Source organism: Phyllostomus hastatus, unplaced genomic scaffold (assembly GCF_019186645.2).
Source record: "Phyllostomus hastatus isolate PE091 unplaced genomic scaffold, TTU_PhHast_1.1 phas_contig_64, whole genome shotgun sequence".
Lineage (NCBI taxonomy): Eukaryota > Metazoa > Chordata > Mammalia > Chiroptera > Phyllostomidae > Phyllostomus > Phyllostomus hastatus.
Genome location: NW_025333928.1, coordinates 2343116 through 2359142, shown reverse-complemented (window position 1 = coordinate 2359142; position 16027 = coordinate 2343116). Strand labels below are relative to the sequence as shown.

Sequence of the window (16027 nt, the reverse complement as noted above, 5' to 3'; positions counted from 1 at the left end):
ATAATACTCAAGGGAAGAATCCACCAAGAAGACATAAATATTATAAATATATATGCACCCAACATAGGAGCACCCAAATACACAAAGAAAATCTTAGAGGACTTCAAGAAAGATATTGACAGCAACACAACTATAGTGGGGAATTTTAACACTCCACTGTCAAAAATGGGCAGATCTTCCAAACAAAATATCAAAAAAGATATGGTGGCATTCAACAATGCCCTAGATGAAATGGACTTAACTGATAAATGTAGAGTCCTTCATCCCAATGAAGCTAAATACACATTCTTTCCAAATGCACATGGAACATTTTCAGAGATAGACCACATGATAGGACACAAAACAAGCCTCAAAAATTCAATAAAATTGAAATCCTATCAAGCATTTTCTCCAACTACAAGGGACTGAAAATAGAAACCAACCCCAAGGAAAAAAAACCCAAAACACTCAAAATCATGGAGATTGAATAGCATGCTATTCAACAATGAATGGGTCAAGAATGAGATTAGGGAAGAAATCAAAAAGTTTCTGGAAACAAATGAAAATGAACTCACAACAACCCAAAACTTATGGGACACAGCAAAGGCAGTCCTGAGAGGGAAGTTCATAGTGATACAGGCCTACTTAAAAAAGATAGAAACATTTCTAATAAACAACCTTCTATGCCTAAAAGAACTGGATGAAGAACAACAAACACAGCCCAGAGCAAGTAGAAGGAAGGAAATAACCATAATCAGAGTAGAATTAAACGATGTAGAGACTAAAAGCACCATTCTAAGGATCAATGAATCCAGGAGCTGGTTCTTTGGAAAGATAAACAAAATTGACAAGTCTTTAAGACAGTTCATGAAGAAAGAAAAATGATCCAAATAAACACATTCAGAATGAAAGAGGAGAAATTACAACTGATACCACAGAAATACAAAGGACTGTAAGAAATTACTAGGAAGACATGTGTGCCAAGACATTTGAAAACCTAGATGAAATGGACAAATTTCTACAAAAATATAATCTTCCAAAATTGAATGAAGAAGAAGCAGAAAGCCTGAACAGACCAATAACAGCCAGTGAAATTGAAGCAGTAATCAGAAAACTCCCGATACACAAAAGCCCTAAGTTTCACAGGAGAATTTTACAAGCATTTCAGGATGAGCTGACCCCTATCCTACATAGACCATTCAAAAAAAAAAAAAACCAAAAACACAAATTCAAGAAGATGGAAGACTCCCAAACTCCTTTTATGAAGCCACCATTATCCTAATCCCAAAATGAGATAAAGACACAACAAAGAAAGAAAACTTCAGGCTAATATCTCTGATAAACATAGACACTAATATCTTCAACAAAATTTTGCAAACTGCATCCAACAATACATTAAAAAGATCATTCACCATGATCAAGTGGGATTCATGCCAGGGATGCAATGATGGTACAATATTTGCAACTCAGTAAACCCAATACATCACAAAACAAAAGGAAAGACAAAAATCACATTATCATATCAATAGATGCAGAAAAAGCATTTGATAAGGTATAGCACCCATTTATGACAAAAAAAAAAACAAACCCTCAGCAAAGCGGGAACTCAGGGAGCATTCCTCAACATAATAAAGGCCACATACAAGAGACCTACAGCCATCATCATACTCAATGGGCAAAACCTTACAGCTTTCTGACCAAGATCAGGAACAAGACAAGGCTGTCCACTTTCTCCACTGCTATTCAACATAGTATTGGAAGTCCTAGCCATAGCAATCAAACAAGAAAAAGAAATAAAAGGCATCCAAATAGGAAGGAGGAAGCAAAACTGTCATTGTTTGCAAATAACATGATAGTAAACATAGAAAATCCTATAGGCTCCACCAAAAAACTACTTGACCTAAGGTGAATTTGGCTAAACAGCAGGATACAAAGTGAATATTCAGAAATCAAAGGTATTTCTGTACACCAATGATGAAATATCATAAACAAAAATCTGGAAAAATATCCCATTTAATATAGCAACAAGAAAAATAAAGTACCTAGGAATAAACCTCATCAAGGCGGTGAAAGACCTGTACTCAGAAAACTACATAACACTAATGAAAAAAAATGAAGGTAGGCACAAACAAATGGAAGAAAGTACGATGCTCATAGTTGGAAAAATTAACACTGCCAAAATTTCCATACTACCGAAAGCAATTTATAGATTCAATGCAATCCCTTTAAAGTACCAAAGACATATTTAACAGATATACAGCAAATATTCCAGAAATTTACATGGAACCATAAATAACCCCAAATAGTTACAGCAATTTTGAGAAAGAAGAACAAAGTAGGACGGATCACAATACCTGATAAGAAACTGTATTACCAGGCCACTCTAATCAAAACAGACTGCTACTGGCATAACAGAATAAACAAAAATCAATGGAACAGAACAGATAGCCCAGAAATAAACCCTAGTCTCTGTGGTCAATTAATGTTTGACAAAATGGGCAGAGACATAAAATGGAGTGAAAATAACCTCTTCAACAAATGGTGTTGGGAGCTTTTGAAAGCTACATGCAAAAAAAAAAAATGAAACTCAATCACAACTTACACCATGCACAAAAATAAATTCAAGGTGGATAAAAGCCTTAAATATAAGTCATGACTCTATAGAAGTTCTAGAGAAAAACATCAGTAGGAAAATCTCAGACATTCCCTGCATGAAAATGTTCATTGATATGTCCCCTAGAGTAAGGGACATAAAGGAGAGAATAAACTAATGGGACATCATCAAATTAAAAATCTTCTGCATGGCTAAAGAAAACAGCATAAAATGAAAAGAAAACAAGTAATTTTGAAAACATTTTTGCCAATGATACCTCAGACAATGGTTTGAACTCGAAAATATATAAAGAACCCAAACAATTCCACTACAGGAAGACAAATAACCCAATTAACAAATGGGAAAAAGTCCTGAAGAGACCCTTCTCCAAGGAAGACATACAGAGGGCCCAGAGCCATGTGGAAAGATGCTCAGCATCACTATCTATCTATCAGAGAGATGGAAATTAAAACCATGATGAGATACCACTCCACACCAGTGGAATGGCCATCATAAACAAATCAACAAAAAACAAGTGTTGGAAAGGATGTGGAGAAAAGGGAACCTTAATGCACTGTTGGTAGAAATGCAGACTCGTGCAGCCACTGTGGAAAACAGTATGGAATTTCCCCAGAAAACTACAAATGGAACTGCGTTTTGACCCAGCAATTCCACTGCTAGGATTATATCCTAAGAACTCTGAATCACCAATCCAAAAGTACCTATTCATCCCAATGTTCATAGTAGCAGAATTTATAATAGCCAAGAGCTGGAAGAAACCTGAGTGCCCCTCAGTGAACGATGGGATCAAAATGGATCAAAATCTATGGTACATTTACAGAAAGGAATACTACACAACAGAGAGAAAGAATGAGCTCCTACCATTTGCAACAGCAAAAATGGAAATGTAGAGCATTATGCTAACTGACATAATCCAGGTGGTGAGGAACAAATTCCATATAATTTCATGTTTAATTGTAACCTAATCAACAACAACCAAAAAAGCAAGCAAAATATACACAGAAACATTGGAATTAAGAACAATCTGACATTAACCAGAAGGGAGGTTGGAGGGGATAATGGGAGGAAGAATTTTCAGGAACAACTATAAAGGACACATGGACAAAATCAAGGAGGGGGGTCATAAAAGGAAGTGAGGGAGGTGGGTTTGGCTGAGGTGAGTGGAAGTCGTGGAGGAAAAGTGCAGACAATTGTAATTGAACAACAATAATTAATTAATTAAAAAATTGTAAATTTACTTAAAACATTATGAGAAGTTTTTTATGAATCCATGTTCAATGTCACATAAAATAAATGTACCTGTGCTCTTGCAAAACAAACAAACAAACAAACAAACAAACAAGCAACTCTGAATTTAGAAGCATGTGGAGGTTATGGTGGTGGGAGAAATGTCCGGTCTCACAGAAGAGATCCTGTGGAGAGGATTTGTTGGAGAGATCCACAGGGTCCTAGAATGTACACAAAACCACCCCACCCCTGGAATCAGCACTAGAAGGGCCCAATTTGCTTGTGGGTAGCAGAGGATGTGACTGAAGGTCTGCCAAGAGCCAAGCAAGATGCATTGTTCTCTCTCGCACCCCACCCCAACATACAGCACCACAATGCAGTCATCTGGGTTGCCCTACCCTGGCAAATACCTAAAGCTCTTCCCTTTACTACATAACAGGCACACCGAGACAAGAAAATATGGCCCAAATGAAAGAACAGATCAAAGCTCCAGAAAAAAACAACTAAGCAATGAAGAGATGGCCAACCTATCAGATGCAGAGTTCAAAACACTGGTAATCAAGATGCTCACAGGAATGTTTGAGTATAGTCACAAAACAGGAAGAAATGAAGGCTATGAAAAGTGAAATAAAAAAATGTACAGGGAACCAACAGTGAAGGAAGGAGACTGAAACTAAAATCAATGGCTTGGAGCAGAAGGAGGAAATAAACTTTCAACCAGAACAGAATTAAGAAACAAGAGTTAAAGATAAAAATGAGGAGAGGATTAGGAACCTCCAGGACAACTTTAAAAGTTCCAACATCTGAATCATAGGGGTACCAGAAGGAGAAGAGGAAGAGCAAAAACATGAAAACTTATTTTAAAAAATAATGAAGGAAACATCCCCAATCTGGCAAAGGAAATAGACTTCCAGTAAGTCCAGGAAGCTCAGAGAGTCCCAAAGAAGTTAAACTTAAGGAAGCCCACACCAAAGCACATCATAATTACATTAGCCAAGATTAAAGATAAGGAGAAAATCTTAAAAGCAGCAAGAGAAAAGGAGACAGTTACCTATAAAGAAGTTCCCATAAGACAATCAGCTGATTTCTCAAAGGAAACTCTGCAGGCAAGAAGGGGCTGGAAAGACATATTCCAAGTCATGAAAGGCAAGGACCTACATCCAAGATTGCTCTATCCAGCAAAGCTATCATTTAGAATGGAAGGGCAGATAAAATGCTTCCCAGATAAGGTCAAGTTAAAGGAGTTCATCATCACCAAGCCCTTATTATATGAAATATTAAAGGGACTTATCTAAGAAAAAGAAGATGATCACAAATACGAACAGTTAAATGACAACAAACTCACAACTATCAACAACCAAACCTAAAAACACAAAAATGAACTAATCTGGAAGGGGGAGGGGGAGAATGGGGGAAAAGGTACAGGGAATAAGAAACATAAATGATAGGTACAAAATAGACAGGGTGAGGTTAAGAATAGTATGGGAAATGGAGAAGCCTAAGAACTTGTATGTGTGACCCATGGATATGAACTAAGGTAGGGGAATGATAGTGGGAGGGTGGGGTACAGGGTGGAGGGGAATAAAGGGGAGAAAATATGGAAAAACTGTAATAGCATAATTTAAAAAATACATTAAATTTTTGAAACAATATATTTATTGACTAGAATAACAATCTCTGAAAATTAAATTATAAAAGAATATATATTTACATGGAAAATTTTTCATTATATATTGAGGGTTAAGAAAATGCATGCTACCAAAAAAAGTCCAGTTAGATATCATTTTGTGCTTATAAATATGTACATATTTCATAAACAATAACTACATGTACATACATTATATAATATCTATACATGTACACATACATATAGGTTTATACACACTATAAATATTATATATATAACATACAGAATTACATCATAGGACATGTTTTCTATATAATCTGTGTGCATATATATGATTTAATTTTCTGGGTTCAACTTAAGCTACATTTGTCATAAAAAAAAAACAAACCAAACAGAAAAACTATTAAGTGTAAGCTTTGCACAGTGGCAGTATCATAGCCAATGAGGTTTATCTGAGGTGTGATTATTGCTCATTGAAAGCAGTTAAGTGTCATTTTTCAGAAATAAAGACCAACAGAAAAGTAAGTATAAGATAATGTTTCAAGCATACAAAGGAGAGAAGGAAGGAAGGGGGGAGAGAGAGAGAGAACACCTAGGCATTGCCTTTTAAATTGGACCTCAAGAAGGGCAAGGGCTTTCACTGGTTGTGAAGTAACTGATATCTTGTATTTGGAGCAGATGTGGAACACTAAGAAGTTGGAGAAAGTTTGGAAGAAAAAGAGAGATGGTATGGTGCTATAATCTAGAGAAGATTGATTGATGGTGATGGGGGTCAGGGTGCAGTCTGGGAAAAGAAAGTCGATCAGGCAAAAGGAATGGAAAAACACCACTCTACTGACTCCTTCATTCAATTCTCAACTCAGAAACTCTGTCCACCACGTTTGGTTTTTCTAACTTTTCCTAAAGTGCCTCCCCACTTCAGTAAATGGTGCCAACACCCACAAGATGTTGAAGCCAGAGCCTGGGGCCTTGATCCTCCTATTCCTTTATTTACCGATTCCAACATCCAGTCAATTACAATTAATTCTACATCCAAACTACAACTTGAATTCATCCATATCTCTCCATTATCATTGCTGTACCCTTGTTCATCTCAACCATTAAAAGAGCCCCAACTGTCTCTCTCTCTCTCACACACAGCTGTATAGCTGCCTGAACAAATTTTGTAAACACAAATTGACCAGGTAGCTGCCCTGCATAAACCCATAGGAATGGCTTCCCATGCTCCTTAACAGAGTTTACAAGGCTCTGTGATCTGGTCTCATCTCTTACAACTTGGCCTCTCCCACTCAACCCATGTTCAGCCATATTCAACTTCTTCAGTTCCCATAATGCACAGTGCTCTCACTTAGAAACCATCTTCCTTCCATTTTCATCTGGCCAACTCCTTCTCATCCTTCAAATCCCAGCTTAAATGCTCCAGAAAGCCTTTCCTCACCCCCTAGATTAGGAGCAATGCTTGTGTCATCTATTTAGTGCCCTCCATTTTCCTCTTTGTAACACATGTCATACAGGACTTGCTTAATTTTTGTCTGCCTCTCTCAATCTGATAACTATGAGCAGTCATTGTATCTCTCTTATTGAGTGCAGCATCCTGGCAGCTAGCAAATGGCTGACACATAGCAGGTATCTATAAATAAATATGTATTTAATTAAAATAAGTTCACTGGACTTATTTTAATTTGTTTACATTTTCTTTACCCCTCTTATATTATAGTTGCCAACACTACCTAGCACCTCTGGTAACAAACAGAAGAAAAGAACCAGCTAACTTCTGAATTAGAATTTGTGTGTGGGAGGAGTGTGTGCATGTATGTATCTGACTTCCAGAAAGGTAATAAAGGTAAGACAGGCTGAAGGTCTCGTATACAGCTTGTAAAGTCAGCAACTTCATCTAAGAATCATGGGCTTGTACAAGGATTGAGCATTAATAAAGGCTGTGGGATTTAAATGGCATAGATAGAAATATATGATAACATCATTTGTTCAAATAAAGGTTGGCATTTTAAAACCAAGTAGAACAGTGATCTCTTTTTAAAGGGAAAATAATTTAAATTTATGGACAATAATTTTTAAGGCTCAGAAAGATATTCTGTTCCTTAAAATTTCTTCCCCAATTAAAATATCTTCCCCATGAGGCAGCTAATATGCCTTAGAGTTCAGGGTTTTCCCCCTGCATGTGGCTCACAAAGGATGAGCCATCCCCATGGTGCCAGTTCTCAGTGAGCAAAGACAGTATCTCTGGTTGGTTTCTCCCTTTCTCTAAAAATACAATTATTTAGACAGTCTAGAACAGGGGTGTTAAACTCATTTTCACCAGGGGCCACATCAGCCTCATGGTTGCCTTAAAAGGGTCAAAATAATTTTAGGACTGTATAAATGTAACTACTCCTTAACTGTTAAGAAGTTGAAATTACATTGAGCCCTTTGAAGGCAACCACCAGGCTGATGTGGCCCCCAGCAAAAATGAGTTTGACACCCCTGGTCTAGAAAGATGGCAAAGTAATATTTTCCCTGAATTCCCTGCCTCTGTCTACTGGTCTGCCAAATCCTACTGTAAATAGGTTCCAGTCAAAATCTTTAGTCTGGCCCTGGCCAAGGGTCTCAATTTGTTGGAGCATCATCCCATACACCAAAAGGTTGCAGGTACTATCCCTGGTCTGGGCACAATCTGGTTGCAGGTTCAATCCCTGATCAGGGCATGCACAGGAGGCAACTGGTTGATGTTTTTCTCTCACATTGATGTTTCTCTCTCTTTCCTCCTCCTCTCTCCCTTTTTCCCCCTGCCTTCCTCTCTCTCTAAAATCAATAAACGTATCCTTGGGTGAAGATTAAAAAAAAAACTCAGGTTGAACTTACCCTCTACTGCAGATTATTTCTAGGGCTTCTAAATTCCCATGGTAGGCTGCCAGGAGTGTGGGAGTCATTCCATCTTCATCAGAAAGGTTCAGATCTCTTTTGGTAGCCTCTTTCAGAAGTTCCAGGTAGTTATCACTAGCAGCTTGGTGGTAGCGAGTGGACATTTTTTCTACTCACCAATACTTGGCCAGATGTCACTCTCAAGACAAAGCAGGATGTTTATGGAGCAGCCTTCCTATGAAGCTGGTTAATCAGTGACAAGGTAGAGTGTCACCCAGGGCAAAGCTCATTCCAGCCTCCCTGCTTGGAAGGCAGCCAGAATAGTTTATGGCACTGAACTTGGACCTTTTCTTTCCAGAATGGCCATGACTTTGAATATTGAGGACTACTATGTTCATCAAGGGCCAAGATGGAGGCATAGGTAGATATACTTTGCCTCCTTGCACAACCAAAAGAATGACAAAAACAAATTTAAAAACAAAAATTAACCAGAAATTTCAGAAGGTCTAATTATATGGAAGCTCAACAACCAAGGAATTAAAAAGGAAACGTTCATCCAGACCACTAGGAGGAGCAGAGACTGGCAACCAGGGCAGAGAGGACAAATGACAAGGGAGCATGGGGGCCAGGGCAAGCAAGGCAGTGGCTGGTGGATAGGGCAAGATGGCTGCTGGTGGAGCAAGCAGTCCCATATTTGTGTGTGGATAAACTGGGAGGAACAATGGGGGAGTTACACAGACCACACAACCCAGGGTTCCAACAAAGGGAAATAAAGCCTCCAAACCTCTGACTGTAGAAACCTGTAGGGTTTGTGGCAATGGGAGAAATGTCCAGTCTCACAGAAGAGTTTGTTGGAGAGATCCACAGGGTCCTAGAATGTACACAAAACCACCCCACCCCTGGAATCAGCACTAGAAGGGCCCAATTTGCTTGTGGGTAGCAGAGGATGTGACTGAAGGTCTGCCAAGAGCCAAGCAAGAGGCATTGTTCTCTCTCGCACCCCACCCCAACATACAGCACCACAATGCAGTCATCTGGGTTGCCCTACCCTGGCAAATACCTAAAGCTCTTCCCTTTACTACATAACAGGCACACCGAGACAAGAAAATATGGCCCAAATGAAAGAACAGATCAAAGCTCCAGAAAAAAACAACTAAGCAATGAAGAGATGGCCAACCTATCAGATGCAGAGTTCAAAACACTGGTAATCAAGATGCTCACAGGAATGTTTGAGTATAGTCACAAAACAGGAAGAAATGAAGGCTATGAAAAGTGAAATAAAAAAATGTACAGGGAACCAACAGTGAAGGAAGGAGACTGAAACTAAAATCAATGGCTTGGAGCAGAAGGAGGAAATAAACTTTCAACCAGAACAGAATTAAGAAACAAGAGTTAAAGATAAAAATGAGGAGAGGATTAGGAACTTCCAGGACAACTTTAAAAGTTCCAACATCTGAATCATAGGGGTGCCAGAAGGAGAAGAGGAAGAGCAAAAACATGAAAACTTATTTTAAAAAATAATGAAGGAAACATCCCCAATCTGGCAAAGGAAATAGACTTCCAGTAAGTCCAGGAAGCTCAGAGAGTCCCAAAGAAGTTAAACTTAAGGAAGCCCACACCAAAGCACATCATAATTACATTAGCCAAGATTAAAGATAAGGAGAAAATCTTAAAAGCAGCAAGAGAAAAGGAGACAGTTACCTATAAAGAAGTTCCCATAAGACAATCAGCTGATTTCTCAAAGGAAACTCTGCAGGCAAGAAGGGGCTGGAAAGACATATTCCAAGTCATGAAAGGCAAGGACCTACATCCAAGATTGCTCTATCCAGCAAAGCTATCATTTAGAATGGAAGGGCAGATAAAATGCTTCCCAGATAAGGTCAAGTTAAAGGAGTTCATCATCACCAAGCCCTTATTATATGAAATATTAAAGGGACTTATCTAAGAAAAAGAAGATGATCACAAATACGAACAGTTAAATGACAACAAACTCACAACTATCAACAACCAAACCTAAAAACACAAAAATGAACTAAACAGACAACTAGAACAGGAACAGATTCACAGAAATAGAGATCACATGGAGGTTTATCAGCAGGAAGGGGGAAGGGGGAATGGGGGAAGTGGTACAGGGAATAAGAAGCATAAATGGTAGGTACAAAATAGGACGAGGTTAAGAATAGTATGGGAAATGGAGAAGCCTAAGAACTTGTATGTATGACCCATGAATATGAACTAAGGTGAGGGAATGATAGTGGGAGGGGGGGTCCAGGGTGGAGGGGATAAAAGGGTAAAAAATAGGACAACTGTAATAACACAGTCAATAAAATATATTTAAAAATAAAAATAAATAAATTAAAATTTTTATTTATTATTTTTAGGAAGAGAGGAAAGGGGAGAGAAAGAGAGGGAGAGAAATATCAATGTGTGGTTGCTTCTCACATACCCCCAACTGGGGACCTGGCCTACAACTTAGTCATGTGTCCTGACTGGGTATCAAAGCAGCAAGTCTTTGGTTCACAGGCCCATGATCTATCCACTGGGCTACACCAGCCAGGGAAGTTTCTAGGTATTTTTTAATGGAATCGAAGATGAGATTGTTTCCTAAAATTCCCTTTCTGATAGTTCAATATTGGTATATAAAAATGAAACCAATTTTTGAATATTAATTTTGTATTTATTTCTGCTATTCTACTGAATTCATTTATTTGTTATAGTAGTTTTTGTTGGAGTCTTTAAGGTTCTCTACATAGCATCATAATATCTGCAAATAATGACAGTTTTACAACAACAATGAAATATCAGAAACAAATTAGAGAAAAAAATCCCTTATACTATACTAACAAGAAAAATAAAGTATCTAAGAGTAAACTTAACCAAGGAATTGAAAAACCTGTACTTGGAAAACTACAGAACACTGAAAAAAAGAAATTAAGGAAGATACAAATAAATGGAAGCATACACTGTGCTCATGGAAATAACATCATTAAAATGTCCATACTACCCAAAGCAATCTATAGATTCAACTCAATCCCTATTAAAATACCAATGGCATATTTCACTGATCTAGAACAAATACTCCAAAAATGTATATGGAACCAAAAATAACCCTGAATAGCCTCAGCAATCTTGAGAAAGAAGAACAAGGTAGGAAGGATCATGATACCAGATATAAAACTAAATTACAAGACCACTGTAATTAAAACAGTCTGATACTGGCATAAAAACAGACACATAGATCAATGGAACAGAGTAGAGAGCCCCCAAATAAACCCACGTCTTTATGGTCAATTAATATTTGACAAAGTGGAGATGGCAGCTATGTAGGTGGGAACTGAGCCCACTTGCTCATGCATGCAACTGTGACACTTAGTAGATCTTCCAAAAAAACAAAGTGAACAGCTAACAGAATCTCAGCCAATATAAAGTTGGGAAGCCAAAGTGTGCAGAGGATGCTTCCAAATGGGTGGTAAGGAGGTTTTATAGACAGATGGGAAGGTCCCCAGGCCTGGCACCAGAGACTGCGGTTACCTCAGGTACAGTGGAGGAGAGCTGGGTCAGTGATAACAGCCTAGCAGCTCCCTCCCCTTCCAGGGTGGGGAAGTCCCAGACCTGAGCCCTGAGATATCTGTATGTATAAAGTAGCTGGAACTGGGGGTATACCCAGGCTGGTTCAGTAGTTTCCAGCCTGGACAGTGCCAGAGAATTTTGGGGATCCTGGTGATAGCTGTAGCATGGAGAGGAGGCAGATTATGACTGGCCATGACACAGATAGACTCTGGACTTGACAGAGGGGTGGACTGCATGGAAAGCAAGGTGGTGCCTCATAGTGGAAGCAGTGTAGAAACAGACTTTTTTCAAAAGGGGAACTGAGGTGCTCAGTGAAGGGACCTCATACAAACAGCAGCCTGGTCAACAAAGCGGGAGGAGTGGGGGCATGATTTGCTCCCACTCAGTGTACCTCACACACTGATCAAAGTGGTGCAAATTGAGGTGGCTTATCCATGCTAGCGGGATGCAAATATTCAGAGTGGAGGGTGGGGGCTGCACAGTGCTCTGAGGGCATGGGCTGGAAACTGGGTCCCTGTGACTGCAGCTCAGGCTGAGCCCCCAACCTTATGGAACCACAGGAAAGGAAAAAAACAGAGCTCTGTCCTCTTCTGCCTACAGAAACCAAGAAGATCTGCAAAATTGGCTAGGCAGGCTTCATTTTTTTCTCTCTCTAAAGAATAAGACAGGAAAACCTGGAGCTGAGAGAAATCCACAGACAGATCCAGAAAGGAGTCAGAAGGTGAACATGAACAGCTGGGACAAATTTCACTTTGCTCTTCAGCAGAACTTGCATGTTTTTTAAATTTCTTTTTCTTCTTTCATTTATTTATTTTTATTGTTCATTTTGATTTTTTATTCTCCCTGTCATATTGCATATTAATTTTTTTCATGAGCTATTAATTAACAGACAAGGCCTAGAGATTCATGTCTTCTTGGACACACCTACACTGTAACTCTGGAGGCCTGTAGTCTTGGTGTGCTGGCTTCGAACATGAAGACCCCAGAAGTGGCACAGTCTTCTGGGAGCCTGAATTTTCTTAAGCTGTTCCAGGTCTTCACAAACCTTGTTGTCCAGACCATTGGCCAGGACCTGGCTGTATTTTCCTTCCTTCACATCCTTCTGTCTTTTCAAGAACAGTCTGGAATCTTGTACTGGTGTGGGTTCTGCATAATGGTATTCACCCGTTCCACCTCATCTTCTGTAAGTTCTGCCATCAGGGTGAGGTCAATGTCTGCTTTCCTCAACACCACATGAGCATATCTTCACCTCACACCCTTAATTGTGGTGATGGCAAAGGATATCTTTCATCACCCATGGATATTGGTGGTGAGTACTCACAAAATGTGCTGGAACTTCTCAGGAATAACTAGAAACATGGCTGCAGTGGCATGAAGGCCTCCTGTAGAAGTGCATGTTAATTTTTTTCTTTCACTTCACTCATGTTCTAAATAACTAATTTCTCTTTTGGCCTTTTATTTTTTATTAGTTTTATTCAGATTATATATTTCTTATCATACTATTGCTGTTTCAAAACCCACACAGCACCCTTCCTTGGTCTTAATCTATTTCACTATCTTCCTGAGCTTTATTACTGTTGTGGTTAACTTTATTTTCTTTCACACTACTCCAAGTTTCTATCCCTTACTATCACTATTTCTCTCTCCATCTAACCTCACAAAAGTGCTCTTCTTTCATAAGTAAATTCATATTCTTTTTCCCCTCTAATAAGAGTCCTATTTCTTTTCCACCTTTTATAAACAGTGGCTAGTTGGGTGAAATATCACCGTTATTGCTGTACCTCTCCAGAGAATCTCCTATCTGTTTTCTGCTTTTTGGTACTTTAAATCTCATAAAATACTCTTCCACTGTCTTAATCCATTTTGCCTTTTCATGCCCCTGATCAGATGAGTGAGGAACTTGATCTCATTGTTTCTCTCTCCCTTTTTTACCCCTTCTCCCAACCTGGGCTTTACTCCTTACACTTATTAGGTTGCCTACTTATCCTCTCAAAATCATTTTTCTTTACTGCAGACATCTCATATTCACTATTCACTTTTCTACAATATTCTTATTCCTGGTACACCTTTATTAAACTTCAATCAGCTGTCATTGTATCAACCTTCCTGTAGTTTTCCTGCAATTTTGATTCTATTCATCTGGTACCTTTTCAATTTTACTTCAAACTTCATAGTATACTCTACCCTTTTCTTTCTTTGTTTCTTCTTCTTCTCCTTCTCCTCCTCCTCCTCCTTCTTCCTTCTTCCTTCTTCCTTCTTCTTTCTTCTTTCTTCTTCTTCATAAACAATACATTTACTTTTACAGCTTCTGGAGAGTTTTCATAGTATTTTTCTTTTTTTTAATTGTTGTTCAAGAATAATTGTCTCTATTTTCCCCTCACCAATCCCCCCTGCTCCACCCCCACAACCTCCCAACATCCATTCTATTCCCTTTTGTTTTGTCCATGTGTTCTTTATACATGCTCTTTGTCAACTCTTCCCCTGTTTTCCCCCATTACCCATCTCCACCTTCTCCTCTGGTTACTGCCAGTTTGTTCTTTATTTCAATGTCTCTGGTTATATTTTTCTTGCATGTTTGTTTTGTTTACCCCAATGTTCCCATCCCCCTTTCATGTTTTACTTATATTTTAAATTTTGTTCTCTCCCTTTCTTTGCCTTGGTTCTATCCCAACAGTTATCAATTGTTATCCCTCTTATAAAATAATAACATTTTACCCTCTTTTAGTCATCTTCTATTCCCTTTGAAATACCCTAAATATCTGCATTCTGTTTCACCTTTATGAATCTTAGTTCAATTGTGGTTGAGATTGCTGATATGGTAGGGGGATTCTTTATCCTGATGTAGGTTAAGTGGTCTGATAATACTGTTTTATTAGTAAAAACAATGTAAAATAGCACAAGACAAGGTGGGAATTGTGACTACCAGTAAGCCAGCTGGGGGGAACTCACCAACAAAGAAGCCACCAACAGATAATCCCAAGTACAACAGGAGAGCCCACACAAACAGAAGAAAAGAGAAAGCCTAGAGCATCCAGACAAGGAGATCAAAGACAGCACCACCAAGTTACACAAAATGAATTACATAGAAGTTCACCCCACGAAGACACCTGGCAAAGCAGAGCATCCAGCATTACAGAAACAAACAAAAAGAGTCACCTAAAATGGGGAGACAAAGGAAGAACATCCAATAAAAATGAATGAAAGAGTCCCCAGTAAAAGACTAAATAAAATGGAGACAAGCAAATTATCAGACATAGAATCCAAAAAAAATGGATATAAGAGCACTTGAGTAACTCACTGAAAAGTATAAGGAACTGAGTGGGAGCTACAACAATATGAAAAAAGAAATATAAACTATAAACAAGAACCATGAATTAATGAAGAATATAGTATCAGAAATCAAAAATACACTAGGGGAAATAACAAGCAGGCTGGATGAAGCAAAGGACTGAATTAGTCAGCTGGAAGAAAGGTAGAAAGAAATACCCAAGTAGAGCAGTGGCACAAAAAAAGGGACTCAAAAAATATGAAGATAGCTTAGGGAACTCCAAAACTACATGAAATGCAACAACATTCAATCATAGGAATACCAGAAGGAGAAGAAAAGGAGCAAGGGTTAGAAAACCTGCTTGAAAAAAAGAATGACAGAAAACTTCCCTAACATGGAGATGGGAAAAACCACACAAGTTCAGGAAGCACAGAGGGTTCCAATTAAGAGGAACCCAAAGAGTCCTACTCCAAGACACATCACAATTAAAATGCCAAATTTTAAAGACAAAGAGAGAATCTTAAAAGCAGCAAGGGAGAAATAAAAACATACAAAGGAGCTCCAATAAGGCTAACACCTGATTTCTCAACAAAATACTACAAGCCAGGAGATAATGGCAAGAAATATTCCAAGTAATGAAAATCAAAAGCCTGCAACCAAGACTACTCTACCCATCAAGGCTCTCAATTAAAATGGAACATGAAATAAGGAGTTTCCCAGACAAAAGAAGGATAAAAGACTTCAACCCCATCAAACCAGTATTACCAGACATGCTAAAGGGACTGCCTTAGGAAGATGAAGGGAAAAAATGGGGGGAGAGAGGAACACAGGTACAAAAGGGGAACAGTGGTAATGAATAAGTACATATCAATAAGAACCTTAA

At 38.6% G+C, this 16027-nt stretch overlaps 1 protein-coding gene, 1 non-coding gene and 1 pseudogene across 4 annotated transcripts in view; 1 reads left to right on the top strand and 2 right to left on the bottom strand.

Moving 5' to 3' along the window:
• ANKS4B (ankyrin repeat and sterile alpha motif domain containing 4B) overlaps positions 1-16027 on the bottom strand; it is a 113583-nt gene that overhangs the window by 13147 nt on the left and 84409 nt on the right. For all 3 annotated transcript variants that reach the window (XM_045848937.1, XM_045848939.1, XM_045848936.1), the window contains exon 2: positions 8307-8549. In XM_045848937.1, the coding sequence (XP_045704893.1) occupies positions 8307-8470 (164 nt within the window). In that variant the 5' untranslated portion in view covers positions 8471-8549. The remainder of the gene's footprint in view (positions 1-8306; positions 8550-16027) is intronic.
• LOC123825731 lies at positions 5860-5995 on the top strand. The gene has a single exon (XR_006786953.1). It is a non-coding gene; the product is annotated as a U4 spliceosomal RNA (small nuclear RNA).
• LOC123825426 lies at positions 12781-13235 on the bottom strand (annotated as a pseudogene).